General features: G+C 42.9%; 1 protein-coding gene across 12 annotated transcripts in view; it reads right to left on the bottom strand.

The window, feature by feature from the left end:
- Positions 1 to 17,185, bottom strand: part of mllt10 (MLLT10 histone lysine methyltransferase DOT1L cofactor) — a 325,623-nt gene that overhangs the window by 114,305 nt on the left and 194,133 nt on the right. For all 12 annotated transcript variants that reach the window (XM_078538350.1, XM_078538343.1, XM_078538367.1 and 9 more), the window contains one exon: positions 9,889 to 10,061. In XM_078538350.1, the coding sequence (XP_078394476.1) occupies positions 9,889 to 10,061 (173 nt within the window). The remainder of the gene's footprint in view (positions 1 to 9,888; positions 10,062 to 17,185) is intronic.

The following is a 17,185-nucleotide window of genomic DNA, read 5'->3' on the forward strand; positions in this document are numbered from 1 at the left end:
TGGAGAACTGTATCCAGTTCTGGGCACCCCAGTTTAGGGAGAATGTGAAGGCATTGGAGAGAGGGCAGAAAAGATTCACAAGATGGTTTCTGGGATGAGGAACTTCAGTTAAGAAGATAGATTGGAGAAATTAGGACTATTTTCCTTAGTGAAAAGACTGAAAGGAGATTTGATAGAAGTATTCAAAATCATGAAGAGTTTGGACAGAGTGGACAGGGAGAAACTGTTCCAAATCATGAAAGGATCAAGAATAAGAGGACACAGATTGAAAGTAATTACACAAAGGAGCATTAGTGATATGACGAAAAGCTTTCTCATGCACCAAGTGGTTAGTGTCTGGAAGGCTCTGAATGAGTGTGGTGGAGGCAGGTTGAACTGAAACATTCAAAAGAGAATCGGACTTATTTGAAAAGAAAGAATGTGCAGGGCTACGGAAAGGAGGCAGCAGAATGGTACTAGGTGAGTTCCTCATTTGGAGAGCCAGTGCAGACATGATGGACCAAATGGCCTCCTTCTGCGCCATAGCAATTCTGTACTTCTGTGAAATCACAGACAATGACTGAGTAACAGCATTTGCTGGTGGTTTTGGGGAACAGCAAAGTCTTCACCTGAGAACCGTTCATATTCTGCAGCAACAAAATGCTGGGATTAGGACCTCAAAGGCTTGCATAAGAAAGGGTTGCTACATGAATTGTTTGCAGTCATTCTAAACTAGCCAAAACAACAGGCAATGTCAGTCAGAGTTTGTGAAGCATATTCCAGATCTGAAGATGCTTTGCATAATAGTACATCAAGTGTATCAAAATCAAACAAACAAAAACAATTCATCATTGGAGCTTGAAATGCCTGGACTCTACGGGGCAGAAACGACACAAGACACGAAACAAGAACAGTTTTAAATCCAAAGAACTAGCACGCTATCACATCAACATTGCAGCGCTGAGTGAGCAAGGTTCGCTGATGAGGTAGACTGGCAAGACTGAGGTAGCTACACTTTTTTCTGGAAGGAAAAATGGAGAGTGAGGACAGGATACATAGTGTAGGATTTGCGATCAGATCACCTTTATGAAAGACATTACTACACTTCCTTTCGGGATCAATGAGCACCTCAAAGTTGCATTTTCCACTTGACTGAACACACGACCATCATTAGTGCCTATGCACCAATTCTCAACAGCCCTGAGGACATGAAAGAATAGTTCTACGAGGACCTGCTCTACCGATCAAATCATTAAGTCCATGTCTGTCAATGACAAACTCATGGTCCTGGCAGACTTCAATACCCGTGTGGGGAAAGACAGAGATAACTAGAAGAGTTCTGGGTAATCGTGGGGTTGGAAAACTTAACAGCAATGACATGCTACTCCTGAACAAACGAGCTGAGCACAATCTTTGCGTTACCAACACAACGCTCAGGCAAGCTGATAAATACAAGACTACTTGGATGCATCAATGGGGGCACATGATCGATTACATCATGATGTGCATCGGAGGGACCTCCAGGATGTTCGAATTAACCATGCAAAGTGCAGAATGTTGGACAGATCACAGACTGAGAACAATCCTCAACTTGCGAATTGCCCCAACTCAGTGCAAGTGACCAAAAGTCATCAGAGCTCCTTTCAATACAGCTAAACTGAGTATCGTTGCTTGCTACAGTTTCAGAACATACTTGATCAAAAATCAAAGTTATCATACCCCTAGTTGGAGACTGTGTTGAGAAGTGGAGCAAATTTAAAGACATTGTCACTGAAACAGCAAACACTGCTCTTGGGCCAAAGAAGCGATTGCAACAGGATCAGTTCGATGAAAATGATGCAAACATCTCTCAAATCCTGCAGGCAAAAAATAGAGCATATAGAGTGACAGAACAATCCAACCTCCACCTCCAAAAGAGATACGTTTCAACACCTGAAGAGCAAAGTTGAGAGAGAGCTGTGTGTGATGCAAGACAGATAATGCGAAAGGAAAGCTGAAGAATTACAGCAATAATGCAGACTCCCACAACTCGAACAAGTTCTTCAGTTCGATCAAATCTGTATATGGACCTTCTAGGCCAGGCTCCACACCGTTGCTCTCGATCGATGTGTTATCCTTGATCAAAAATCAAGCGGAAGAAAGAGACAGATGGGTGGAACACTTCAGCAGACTGCTGAACAGACCGTCTACCTTCACCACATAGCCCTCAGCCAGGTTCCTCAGCGACCAGTCTTTAACAAGCTTGACTTGCCTCCTTCTGGTGAGATCAAGAAAGCCATTAAGCAGATGGAACTCACGCAAGGCTTCAGGAAAAGATGAACTCCCAGTGGAAATTTTCAAAGCGGTGGGCCCTGATACGATAAGAGGTCTTCCTGATATCCTCTTGTGCATTTGGAATGAATAAAAGATGCCAAATGACTTATGCGATGTCACAATTGTTGGTCTCTACAAAAACAAAGGCAGCAAAGCAGAGTGTGGCAACTACAGAGGTATCTCACTTCTGTCCATAGCAAGAAAGATCTTTGCTAGCATCATCCTGAACAGACTTATCATTAGGGCAAAAGCAGGTTGTAGCACAGTGGATATGATGTCCGCTGCAAGGCAAATCCAAGAAAAATGTCTCGAGCAAAACATGGCCTTTTACTTAATTTTCGTTGACCTCGCAAGGGCCTTTGACGCAATGAACAAGGAGGCCCTCTGGATAATCCTGGAACGCCATGGTTGCCTAAAAAACATTGTCAAGATCATACAGCTAGTCCACAACAGAATGATGGGACAGGTCCTTTTAAATGGTGAATCATCAGCTCCCTTTGAGATCGTGAATGCAGTGAAGTAGGGCTGCACTCTAGCAGCAGTCCTCTTAAACTTGTTCTTTACCTATGTCCTTAGCCATGCTGTCAAGGATCTCAAAGAGGGAGTGTACCTCCGATATCATCTTGACAGCTCACTCTTTGACTTACGTCACCTCTGTACAAAAACCAAAACTTCTGAGAAACTCATCCAGGAAGTCTTTTCGCCGATGTTGTGCCTTAATGGCTCACAAACGAGATTTGCAGATTATGGTTGACAGATTTTCAGAGGCCTCAAAGCTGTTTGGATCATCAGTCTTAGAAAGACTGAGGTTCTATACCTGCCCTTGCCAAATTTCAGCATTATTCAACCAGACATCTCCATTTATGATACGGAGCTGAAGAACGTTGACAGCTTCAAATAGAGTTCTAAATTGGGAGAAGGCTGATTTTAATAAGATCAGATATGATTTAGCAGAGTGTACTGGGAGCAGCTACTTTTAGGTAAATCTGCATCAGAGCAGTGGGACTCATTCAAGAAGGAAATAGGAAGAGTACAGGGCCAACATATTCCAGTAAAGATAAAGGGTGGGACCAACAAATCCAGGGAACCCTGGATGTCGAAGGATATACGGGATTGGATAAAGAGACAAAGGGAGGCTTATGGCAGATACCAAGGGCTCAAAGCAGCGGCAGCCCTAGAGGAGGATAGAATGTGTAAGGGGGGACTTAAAAAGGAAATTAGGAGAGCAAAAAGGGGCAGGAAAAAACATTGGCAGGTAAAATAAAGGAAAATCCAAAGTTATTTTACAAGTACATTAAGAGTAAGAGGATAACTAGGGAAAGAGTAGGGCCCATTAAGGACCATAGCGGTAATTGCCGGATGCCAGAAAACGTAAGTAGGGTTCTAAATGAATACTTTGTGTCGGTGCTCACAAGTGAGAAGGATGACGTGGGTATGGAAATCAGGCAGAAGGACTGTGATATAATTAAAGAAATCAGCATAGAAAGGGAAGAAGTTCTAAGTAGTCTGGCAGGCTTAAAAGTAGATAAATCTCCAGGCCCAGATGAAATGTATCCCAGGCTGTTGAGTGAGGCAAGGGAGGAGATAGCAGGGGCGCTGGCAATAATTTTCAATACCTCTCTGGCCACAGGAGAGGTGCCAGAGGACTGGAGGACAGCCACTGTGGTACCGTTATTCAAGAAGGGAGGAAGGGATAAACCAGGAAACCACAGGCCAGTCAGTCTAACCTCAGTAGTGGGGCAACTATTGGAAGCAATTCTGAGGGACAGAATGAATCTACACTTGGAGAGGCAGGGATTAATCAAGGACAGTCGGCATGGTTTTGTTAAGTGGAGGTTAGGTCTGACCAATTTGATTGAATTTTTTGAAGAAATGATCAGGTGTGTAGATGAGGGCAATGCATTTGATGTATTGGACTTCCGCAAGGCTTTTGATAAGGTCCCACATGGGAGACGGGAAGTAAGAGCCCATTGGATCCAAGGCAGTTTGGCAAATTGGATCCAGAATTGGCTGAGTGGCAGGAAGCAGGGGGCTGATGGTTGAGGGGTGTTTTTGTGACTGGATGCCTGTGTCTAGTGGGGTTCCACAGGGATCGGTGTTGGGACCCTTGCTGTTTGTGGTATATATAAATGATTTAGACTTGAATGTAGGAGGGTTGATCAGTAAGTTCACGGATGACACAAAAATTGGTGGAGTGGTAAATAGTGAGGAGGATAGCCTTAGATTACAGGAGGATATAGATGGGCTGGTCAGATGGACTGATCAGTGGCAAATGGAATTTAATCTGGATAAGTGTGAAGTGATGCACTTGGGCAGGACAAACAAGGCACAGGAATGCACAATGAATGGAAGGACCCTGGGAAGTACCGAGGGTCAGGGGGACCTTGGTGTGCATGTCCACCGGTCCCTTAAGGTAGCGGGACAGGTAGATAAGGTAGTTCAGAAGGCATATGGGATACTTGCCTTTGTTAGCTGAGGCATAGAATATAAGAGCAGGGAGGTAATGCTGGAACTGTATAAAATTCTGGTTAGGCCACAGCTAGAGTATTGCGTGCAGTTCTGGAATCCTCATTAGAGGAAGGATGTGATTGCACTAGAGAGTGCAGAGGGGATTTACCAGGATGTTGCCTGGACTGGAGAGTTTTAGTTATGAGGACAGACTGGGGTTATTTTCCTTGGAGCAGAGGAAATTGAAGGGGGACATGATAGAAGTGTATAAAATTATGAGGGGCATAGATAGGGTAGACAGGAAGGAACTTTTCCCCTTGGTGGAGGGATCAATAACCAGAGGGCATAGATTTAAGGTAAAGGGCAGGAGGTTTAGAGGGGATGTGAAGAAGAATTTTTTCACCCAGAGGGTGATGGGAATCTGGATCACAGCCTGAAAGGGTGGTAGAAGCAGAAACCCTCTTAACATTTAAGAAGTATTTGGATGTGCACTTGCGATGCCATGGCATACAAGGCTATGAGCCTAGAGCTGGAAAATGGGGTTAGAATAGTTAGGTACTTGTTTGACCGGCGCAGGCTCGATGGGCTGAAGGGCCTTTTTCTGTGCTGTAGACCTCTATGACTCTACCTTGGAACCATTATCTTCAATGACGGTTTGCTTGATAATGAGATATCAGCTAGGGTCAGCAAAGCGAGCCAGGCACTCGGAAGACTTCACAGCAGAGTAGTAAACCACCACAGCATTAGACTGTCCACGAAGATCAAGATGTACAATGCTCTTGTCATTACTTCCCTCCTCTATGGCTGAGAGCCCTGGACTTTATATCGCAAACACATAAGGCAGCTGGAACAATTTCACATGCGTACTCTTCGTTCCATCTTCGGCATCCGCTGGCAAGACCAGGTCACAAACCTTGAAATCCTAGACCAAGCCCAGACAACAAATATTGAGGCAAAGCTCCTGAGAGCACTGGGCAGGACATGTAATTAGAATGAAGGACCATTGTATTCCGAGACAACTGCTGTATGAAGAGCTAACGTTTGGCAAAAGAACTCAAGGTCAAACTCAAGCAGACGCTACAAAGACATGCTTAAGGGAAATCTGAAGTGGTGCGGCATCAAGCCTAATGAGCTGGGAGAATCAGCGCAAGAAGGAACTTCCTGGAAAGATCTGATCCATACAGCTTCTGTCACTTTCGAAAAGGATCGACGTCAACATCGTATTGCTGCCAGTGAACAGCGTCACAGAAAATAATCTGTCCATGTCACAAAATATGAGTTTCAATGCCCCAACTGTTTCTGACTGTGCATCCAGACTGGGACTACATAACCATCTCAGTGTTCATAGTTGATGAGTCCGCACATCCATCTTCTTCGTACTTGAAGAATAACTATCATCATCATCATAACAGACTACAGGCCACATATGCTAGTTCTAGGGGCTCCTTTAACAAAGAGCCCATTCACAGAGGTCCGTCGCATTGTGGGAGTATGTCCCGTGAATTATTACATTGCTGTCAGAGGCCCTTGCTCTTGAACAACTGAAGAAAAATTATGCACTAGCTCACAATCTTACTAATTCCCAGAAATCGATTTCCAGGCAGGCCATGGATATTTGTAGATGGTACTCTGCAACATGAAAGCATACACTATGTAGGGGCGATTGCACAGAAGTAGGAATTGAATACAGTCGTAGAGTCATTGTGGCCCAGAAGGAGGCCATTTGGGCCAATGAGTCCATACTGCTCTCTGGGGAGCGTTACAATTAGTCTCTGTAGCCTTGCAAGTTTATTTCCTTCAACAGCACATCCAATTTCCTTTTGAAATCATTTGTCACCTCCGCTTTCACCACCCTCAGAGGCGTGTTCCAGGTCATTACCATTCACTGCATACCTCACATCCACCCTGCACCTTCTGCTCAAAATCTTAAACCTGTGTCCACTAGGTTCTGTACCATCAGATGATGGGAATAGCTTTTCTTTGTCTACCTTATCTAAGCCTGACATAATCTTGTACACCTCTAACAAATATCTCCTCAATTTCCTCTGCTCAAAGGAGAACAAACCCAGCTTCTCCAACCTAACATTGCAGCTAAAATTCCTAATCCCCGAAACCTTCTGGTAAATTTCTTCTGAACTCTCTCAAGGATCCCCACATTCTTGTAAGGTTTGGTGACCAGAACTGGAAGCAATACTCTAGTTGTGGCCTAACCAGTGCTTTATACAAGTTCAACATAAGTTGCCATCTTTTGTACTCAATGCTTCTATTAATGAAGCCCAAGATCCTATTAATTTTGCTAACTACTCTCTCAATATGTCCTGTCCCCTTCAAAAAGCTAGGTACATGAACCCCCGGGCCCCTTTCTCCTTGTACTCTTTAGAACTGTGCCATGTAGTCTATATTGCCTCCTACTAGCCCTTCTGCCAAAATGCATCACCTCACACTTCTCTGTATTATCCTGTTGCAGTCAATTAGTGTTATTCTCACTATCTGCCATACCCCCAAGTTTAGTAGCATCATCAAATTTTGAAATTTTACTCTCTATTCCAATATTCAAGTTATTTATATATAATCAAAAAAAGCCGTCATCATAGCCCTGAGCCTTGAGGAACACCACTAAATATCATTCTCCAGTCTGAAAAACAATCATTTACTATGACTCTCTATTTTCTGTCATTAAGCCCAATTTTTATCCAAGCCGACAATGACCCTCAATTTTGTTAACCAATCTTTCACGTGATACTTTGACAAACACTTTCCTAAAATCCATATAGACAACATTCCATTACTTTCCCTTCAATAACCTTTTCTATTACTTCTTTAAAAAATTCAATTAGATTAGTCAAGCACGATTTTCCTTTTACAAATCTGTGCTGGCTACCCATAATACGAGATGGTTCAGGTTGTCTTGCAAAGAAGATGCACAGGAGTTTAAGGCACACCCACAAGAGCAGATCACACATGGCATGGCAAGTGATGAACAAAAATGGATCCTTCAGCAAAAAGAATGAAATGCGAAGCAGCTTTCAAGCTAATAATCCTAATATTTGCTAACTCGTCAAATAACTGTACTGTAGTGAGGGAATTTGGTGTTGGTGAAAAACTGGCATAAGAATGGAAGAAAGAATCCAAGATGCAAGATCCAAGATGAAGGGAATGCCCAAGACTAAATGCACATTCAGAACAGGGACCAGCCACTGGCCTGATCTTGACAAGAATGCATCGGAATGGGTCCTTGAAAATCGTCGGAGGGTTACAGCGTCAGCAGAAATGCAACGCATATGTACAGAATAAAGTGGGCTAAATCAAAACCTGAATCCAGCTAAGATTTCAGACCAACAGCTAGTTGGCGTAGCTGCTTTATGGAACAAAATAGTCTCATGTTGTCACAGAAGACCAAGTTTGTCCAGAGGCTACAAAGAGACCTCAATGCCAAAATTACCAGTTTCCAGCTGATCATCAGAGAGTTACAAAGACACGAGTATCCATTATGTCACCTCAGCAACATGGATGAAATTTTCATATTCCCAGCAGTCAAACTGCGGGGTGGAAAGGTTCAAAAACAGTTCTAGTAAGAACAACAGGATAAGAGAAGACAGAATTCACTGTGGTGCTAGCCTGCATGGCAGACGGAACAAAATTAAAAGTGTATGGCAATTTTCAAATGTAAAAACATCAAGTTCCCTGCAGGAGATTTTGTGCATTGTCATGACAACAGTTGGATGGATGAGGAGGGAGTGGAGTTATGGGACAAATATGGGACATGTTCAGGTCCCATATAACCGATGATGTCAGGAAGTGCCTGGGAAAAAAATAACACCTACATTGCACTTATACCAGAGAGTCTAAGTCTAACGTCCATAGTTCAACCGTTGGATGCATGCCCCAACAAGCCATTTAATGATAATGTTCGCACTGAATGGACTAGGTGGATGGAAAAAAACCTTCAGACTGGAAATATGCGTGCAGCCCCATGTGATGTTTTGTGTGGTTTCATTATCAAATCATGGGATGTTATTCGTGCACTAAGTGGCATCAGACCTTCATAAAATGCAGAATATACAATTCAATAGTCGGAGAGGAAGATAATTTATTGTGAAGGGTTAATTCTTAAAGTGAAAGAACCAAATCTGTTTCAGTGACTCAATGAATTCAATGAAATCTTTGCATCGGATGCCAAAGACATTTGGCAGTTTCAAAATGCTTTGATTGTGTTTAAAGGCATCATTGGACAATTAATTAATTCACTAAACCGTGCCATGTTAATATGAATTTCCAGTGTCATGTTCTGTTTTCACATTTCAGAATAGCAACCACCCACACCGCCAGTTCACATATTATACCAGTGTATAACCTGACCCTGATTTTAGAAGAATTTTTGGAGCCCTCAAAGGTCAACTTATATGCCACAATCTATGGTAGTTCTTTATCAACTGGTCCAAATGCAATGGGTTGAATGGCCTCCTCCTATTCGTAAATTTTCTCCTCCTATTCGTAAATTTTTTATGTTTTTAAAACAGCATATTCAACCCACTGTGAGCAGCAGAGCTGCATTCAAAATCTCTTGCATATCTTTACTGTTAATTGTTAAATATTAACTGTTTGTGTTTATCATTTGTTTACTTATTATGACTGGCCTTTTAAAATAAAGTTTTAAAGGAAAATAATAATTAATACGAATATTTTAGTTTCAACGTGGGTAAGTAGCTTAGTCACAGAAAGGTTCCCATGTTAGATTCCCACTCGTATTGCTAATCTGACCCAGGCAGTGATTGAGGAACTAAAATTAGGCGCAGAGAGATGAGCAGAAAGAAAATCGCCTAGACACAATGTCCCTGATCATTATTCCCTGCTGGAATTATGTGAGAGAGAGCAGCATCTGGCTAGGCTGTGATGACCCTGCAGTCAAACAGCTTGTTGGTAATAGTCTAGGCTAAATTATGAAGAATTGGCATATAGTTAAAGCATCAGAGGCATCAGGTGCCCACTGAACTGTACCACAACCAGTAGACAAGCTTTTAAGGTAAGAAACAAATGGCACAAGAGAGAAAAAAAAATCTTATTCGAATAAAGAAAACAAAAAATATGTTTTTCTCTTTGGTCATGCTGGGATCTTTTAATTATTACAAACACTAAACAATCTCTTACCTGGGTTGTAGAAACCATAGTTGCAACAGAAACAGTGGCCAAAGGTGATGTGCTCATCTGTGAATGGGTTGTACTTTGTGGAGGTAAAATTGAACTGGAAAGTGGAGTGCTGCAGCTTGAGCCTGGTAGTGTATTCTGCAGTGAAACTGGTACTTCATTACTTGTGTAAACACCTGAAAAGAAAAATGGGTTATGCAAATCTCAGATTAAAAATTCACATTATTCATTTTCTGAAACTTTCCATTCATCTAAGGACAACAATCTTCCATCTATTTATTAATATAAATCCTGTGCCATTAATCAGTCATCCAGGGCGTGAACCAAAGCTTCTGATTAGTTTTACCACTCTTATGCTGCAGCCTAAACTCAATCTATCATTGTATTACGGCAAATTTACTGAAACAATTGATCACGGAGCATGACGAGGTAACGATATTACACTCTTTCCCGATACTGAAAGACACAGGTTTAATCAACATGATATTTGTAACTAGCAGAGGCCTGCAAAACACTTGCTGTCTAAAACTTTAGGATTTGGTAATTATTCCTTCATCCAAAACTTGAACAGGTTCAAAACTTCTCACTCTGGGAAAAGCTACATAAAAGGTGTCCATAGGAAAAAAACACACAGAGGAATATAAATACAAATTCTGCCAAGTCTGTTTGTGTGATTTGTTTATTGTCATAGAATATGAAAGTCTAATGGGAACCATTTTCTCCCGAGATTAAAAGGTAGGTTTACATCTGATGGGCTCAATACAATTCAAGGAATGAAGACTATATTTCCTTGAAATCTGCCTGTTATAACTTCAGCATCTATCATCAAAGAAAACAGCTTTCTAACCATTGATCTTGTTCCATGATAAAGTCCTTGCTTAGAATTCAAGTTTTGTAGTAACATTATAACAGCTGATTCTTCGAGTTTAAGATCGATTTAAGATTAAGATTGTGAGGTGCAATGCTCACTCGAGTTAGATTGTGTGGAAACCCTACAGGGTGTGTGTAGACCTTTATCATATTCTTCATCTATAGAATTAACACTGGTGCATTCTATTCATTCACCTGACAACTTTTCTAAAATGTTTTCATTCAAATCCAGTGAACCATCATTTTTAACCACAAAGAATAGCTTTCGAATAATAAGTTATATCAAATAATTGTCCCTGTCATTTTGCCAAACTTAGCCAATTCCACCATCTCATCCATCCCTCCCCTGAGACCCCTATCCCATGCCATTCCATTCCTCTCATGCCATCCCTGACCCTCACATCCATCCCAACCTATCCTTCACGGAAGCAATTTGTCCAGCATGGGTGACTTGGCTGTCGGGCTTCCCTTACTGTTCCACCCACCAACAATCTTTGGCTGCTGCACGTGTCAAGTGCTCCAGTCCTTCGCACACCCAACTTGCCCCCACATGTTTCAGGCACTGTTCACCAAATAAACCCACCAATAGTTGTGCTCCTTAAGTTGGTCAATCAAAACAGTCTGGGCAGACAAACCAAGCATTGTTGCTATGGATACTATCACATTGCAAAACTTGTTTAAAGTATGATTAACTGTACTCTTCCCTAAAGTCTGCGGGCTGACAAGAGCCCGGGTCCTGATGGACTTCATCCTAGGGTCTTAAAAGAAGTATCTAGTGAGATAGTTGATACATTGGTTTTAATTTTCCAAAATTCCCTTGATTCGGGGAAGGTCCCATTAGATTGGAAGATAGCAAATATAAATCCATTATTCAAAAAGGGAGGGAGACAGAAAGCAGGAAACTACAGGCCAGTTAGCTTAACATCTGTCATCGGGAAAAAATTAGAAGCTATTATTAAAGTAGTTATAGCAGGGCACTTGGATAAGCTCAAGGTCATCAGGCAGAGTCAACATAGTTTTGTGAAAGGGATATCGTGTTTAACCAACTTGTTGGAGTTCTTTGAGGAAGTAACATGTGTTGTGGATACAGGGGGACTAGTGAATGTACAGTGCTTAGATTTCCAGAAGGCATTTGATAAAGTGCCACATCAAAGGTTATTGCGGAAAATAAAAGCTCATGGTATAGGGGGTAACATATTGACATAGATAGAAGATTGGCTGACTAGCAGGAAGCAGAGAGTAGGCATAAATGGGTCTTCTTCAGGTTGGCAAGAAGTAGTAAGTGGTGTGTCACAGGGATCAGTGCTGGAACCTCAACTGTTTCAATTTACATTAATGGCTTGGATGAAAGGATTGAAGGATAGTTGCCAAATTTGCTGATGACACAAAGATAGGTAGGAAAGTAAGTCGTGAAGAGGACATAAGGAGGCTACAAACAGATAGAGATAGGTTAAGTGAGTTGACTAAGATCTAGCAGATGGAGTTTAATGTGGGAAAATGTGAAATTGTCCATTTTGGCAGGAAGAATAAAAGAGAAGCATATTATCTAAATGGCGAGACATTACAGAGCTCTGAGGTGCAGAGGGATCTGGGTGTCCTAGTGCATGAATCACAAAAGGCTAGTATGTAAGTACAGCAAGTAATTAGGAAAGATTATAGAATGTTATTGTTTATTGCAAGGGGAATTAAATACAAAAATAGGGAGGTTATACTTCAGTTGTACAGGGCATTAGGGAGACCGCAATTGGCGTACTATATACAGTATTGGTCATCTTATTTAAGTAAGGATGTAAATGCGTTGGAAGCAGTGCAGAGAAGGTTTACCAGGCTAATACATGGAATGGGAGGGTTGTCTTACGAGGAAAGGTTGGACAGGCTAGGCTTGTGTCCGCTGGAGTTTAGAAAAGTAAGCGACAACTTGATTGAAACATATAAGATCCTGAGGGGTCTTGACAGGGTGGATGTGGAGAGGATGTTTCCTCTTGTGGAATCTAGAACTAGGAGTCACTGTTTAAAAGTAAGAGGTCACCCATTTAAAACAGAGATGAGGAGACCTCCCTGTCGCTTGCCATTTCAACACACCACCCTGCTCTCATGCCCACATGTCCATCCTTGGCCTGCTGCAATGTTCCAGTGAAGCTCAATGCAAACTGGAGGAACAGCACCTCATCTTCCGACTAGGCACTTTACAGACTTCCGGACTTAATACTGAGTTCAACAATTTCAGATCATGAACTCTCTCCTCCATCCCCACCCCCTTTCCGATGCCCATTTTTCCAATAATCTATAATTTTTAACAAAATATATTTTTCTTTTCCTACCTATTTTTAAATTTATTTTGACCTACTGTTTCATCTCCACCTTTTAGCCCATTTTGATCCCTTCCCCGTACCCCACCCCCACTAGGGCCAACTGCCACTAGCTTGTCCTGCTTGATACCCTTAATGTCCCCATTAGCACATTCCTTAGATAATATCACCACTGTCAACACCCCTTTGTCCTTTTGTCTATGACATCTTTGGCAATATCTTCTTTGCCTCCACCTATCACTGGCCCCCTATCCAGCTCTACCTGTCCCACCCCACTCTACCAGCTTATATTTCACCTAATTTCTCTATTTCCTTAGTTCTGAAGAAGAGTCATATGGACTCGAAACATCAACTGTATTCCTCTCCGCAGATGCTGTCAGACCTGCTGAGTTTTTCCAGGTATTTTTGTTTTCGTGCCATACAACACGATGGGGGATATCTTCAAAGTGATGACGGGACTTTGTCTCCACATTGAATGTGTGGTGGTCACTCCTACCAATATTGTTATGGGCAGATGCATCTGCAGCAGGCAGGTTGGTGAGGAGGAGATCAAGTATGTTTTTCCCCTCTTGTTGGTTCCTTCACCACCTGCTGCAGACCCAGTCTAGTAGCTATGTCCTTTAAGACTCGGCCAGCTCGGTCTGTGGTGGTGCTACTGAGCCACTCTTGATGATGGGCATTGAAGTCCCCACCCAGGGTACATTCTGTGCCCTTGCCACCCTCTGTGCTTCCTCCAAGTGGTGTTCAATATAGAGGAGTACTACTGATTCACCAGCTGCAGAAGGGGGGGGAAGGGCAATATGTGGTAATCAGCAAGAGGTTTCCATGTTTGACCTGATGCCATGAGACTTCATGGGGGCCAGAGTCGATGTTCAGTACTCCCAGAGCAACTCCCTCCCGACTGCATACCACTGTGCCGCCACCTCTGCTGGGTCTGTCCTGCCGGTGGGACAGGACATACGCAGGGATGACGGTGTCTGGGGCTTCTGGGACTGTAAGGTATGATTCTGGGACTGTAAGGTATGATTCCGTGACTGTAAGGTATGATTCCATGAGTATTGCTATGTCAGGCTGTTGCTTGTGAGGCAGCTCTCCCAATTTTGGCACTAGCCCAGACGTGCTCGTAAGGAGGGCTTTGCATGGTCAACAGGGCTGGATTTGCCATTGTTGATGCTGGGTGGTTTTATTCCTTTTTATTGACTTTGTAGTGGTTTGATACAACTGCCATTTCAGAGGGCATTACTCTGGATCTGGAGTCACACGTAGGCCAAACCAGGTGAAGATGGCAGATTTCCTTCCTTTTAGGAAATTAGTGAACCAGATGGGTTTTTACGGCAATGGTTATCATTTGACTTTTAATTATTTATTGAATTCAAATTCCACCGTGGGGTCCCCAGAGCATTACCCTGAATCTCTGGATTACCAGGCGAGAGACAATGCCACTATGCCCCCGCCTCCACCTACTACTCTCTGATTATATCCTCATCAGTTAATACTTCTCTACTTCCCACTACCAGTTCCTCTCTTCTCCATTCTAAATTTCCCCTCAGGTTCCCACCCCCCTGCCAATCTAGTTTAACTGTCCCCAAAAGCACTATCAAACTTCCCCACAAGGACATTAGTCCCAATCCCGTTAAGGTGTAACCTGTCCTTCTTCTACAGGCCCCACCTGCCCCAGAACTGGTCCCAATGCCTCAGAAATCTAAAGCCTTCCCTCCTACTCCATTTCTCCAGCCACTTGTTGAACTGCTGAATCATCCTATTCTTATGCTCAGTAGCACATGGCACTGGCAGCAATCCTGAAATTGAGGTCCTGTTTTTAATTCCCTTCCTAACTCCCTAAAATCAGCTTTCAGGATCTCATCCCTTTTCCCACTTATGCCATAGGTCTCAATGTGGACCACGACATCTGGCTGTTCATCCTCCCCCAAAAGAATGTCCTGCAGCCGCTCTGTGACATCCTTGAGCCGGGCACCGGGGGACAATGTGCCATCTTGGAGTCATGTCTATGGCTGCAGAAACACCTGCATGCTCCCCAACTTTGGAATCCCCTACCACTATAGAACTTCCACTCTTCCTCCTCCCCTCCTGTGCAGCTGAAACACCCATGGTGCCACAAACTTGGCTCTTGCTACAGTCCTCTGAAGAACCATCTCACTCAACAGTATCCAAAATGGAAAAGTGGTTAGAGAGCAAGTCAGGCTCAGGGGATTCCTGCACTACTTACCTGTTTCTCTTAGATACTCTGGCGGTCACCCATTCACTCTCTACCTGTGTACTACTTAGCTCCAATGTGAACACCTCTCTAAACTTGCTATCCACATAATCCTCAGTCTTGTGGATGCACCACAGTGACTCTAGCTGCTGGTGACACTTCCTGCAGGTGCCTGCATGACTTCCCACATCCCGCAGGATGCACATTCTACATGCCTGAGCTGCACTGACATACCTTAAGCTTTAAAATCATGGCTGATCTGGTTGTGGTCTCAACTCCATTTTGCCGTCTGTCCCCCTTAACTCTCAACTCCCTTGTCTATCAAAAATCTGTCCAACCCTGCCTTCAATAAATTCAACAACCACGCCACTACTGCTTTCTGGGGAATAGAATTCCACATACTAACGACCATTTGAGAGAAAAAAAAATTCTCATCTCCCTTTTAAACGACCTCCCTCTTATTCTTAAACTATGTCCCACGGTAGTAGTCTCTCTAAAATGGAAACATCCTCCCGGTATCTACCCTATCAAATCCCGTCAGGATTTTATATGGTTCAATAAGATCACCTCTTATTCTTAATTCCAATTCGTATTGGAAATTTATGACTAAATGAGTAAATGAGTATAGGCCCAGCCAGTTCCAGCTTTCTTAATAAGATAAGCCCCTCATCCCAGCAATGAGTCGACTGAACCTTCTCTGAACTGCTGCTAATGCAATTATATATTTTTTTCAAATAAGGAGACCAGAATTGTACAGTATTCCAGATGTGTCTCACCAAGGCATTGTTTGTGGGTTCAAGTCGCACGCCAGAGTCGCACTTAAGCAGAAATTGTAGGCTCACACCTCAGTGCAGTATTGAGGAAATGCTGCACTGTTGGAGTTGCCATATTTTGGAGGAGTCGTTAAACCAAGGCCCTGTACAGCTGCAGCAAAATTTCTGAACTTTCATATTCCATTCCCCTTTCAATAAATGCCAACATTCCATTTGCTGTCCTAGGAATTCTGTTTATTGCTGAAACTGCAACGGGTTCATCATTGATTTGCATTTTCCGCCTCTTGAATCTCATTCTTCAAGATTCAATCTTCAATGACTGACAGACTCAGCAACTCGGGTCACAATTTTCAATGTCAGCATCAAAGTATCTCATAAATATTCAAACCAAATATTGGTAAGGATGCCAGGGATAACTTCTCTTCTTCAAAACAGTATCATGGGAACTTTTACATCTACCTGAAAGGGCAGACGGGCTCTTAGTTTAACGTCCTCTGAAAAAAGACGGCAACTCCAATAGTGCAGCATTTCCTCAATACTTTGTTAACATTAATTCACGGGATGTGGGCTTCGCTGGTTGGGCCAGCATTTATTGCCTATCCCTAGTCACCCCTGAGGAGGTGGTGGTGAGCTGCCTTCTTGAACTGCTGCAGTCAATGTGGTGTAGGTACACCCACAGTGCTGTTAGGAAGGGGGTTCCAGGATTTTGACTCAGCGACAGCGAAGGAACAGCAATATATTTCCAAGTCAGGATGTATCTGTACTGAGGTGTCAGCCTACAATTTCTGTTCAAGTCCATGGAGTGCGAACTGAACCCACAATGACTCAGAGGCAATATAAGCTAACTGGTTCAATTTTAAAGGGGATGCAGGAACAGAGGTGTACAGAAGTCTATGAAAGCGGCAGGACAAGTAGATAAGACAGTTAGTAAGGCATATGGGATCCTTGGCTTAATAGGTGGAGGCATTAAGTGTAAAAGCAATTAATTTATGCTAAACCTTTTTAAATCACTAATTAGAGAGAGGAAATACTCGAAGGGTTGAAATCCTTGAAAGTTGATAAGTCACCAGGGCCAGATGGATTGTTTCCGAGGCTGCTGAAGGAAGTCAGGGAGGAGATAGCAGATGCTCTGA

Source organism: Cetorhinus maximus, chromosome 3 (assembly GCF_964194155.1).
Source record: "Cetorhinus maximus chromosome 3, sCetMax3.hap1.1, whole genome shotgun sequence".
NCBI lineage: Eukaryota > Metazoa > Chordata > Chondrichthyes > Lamniformes > Cetorhinidae > Cetorhinus > Cetorhinus maximus.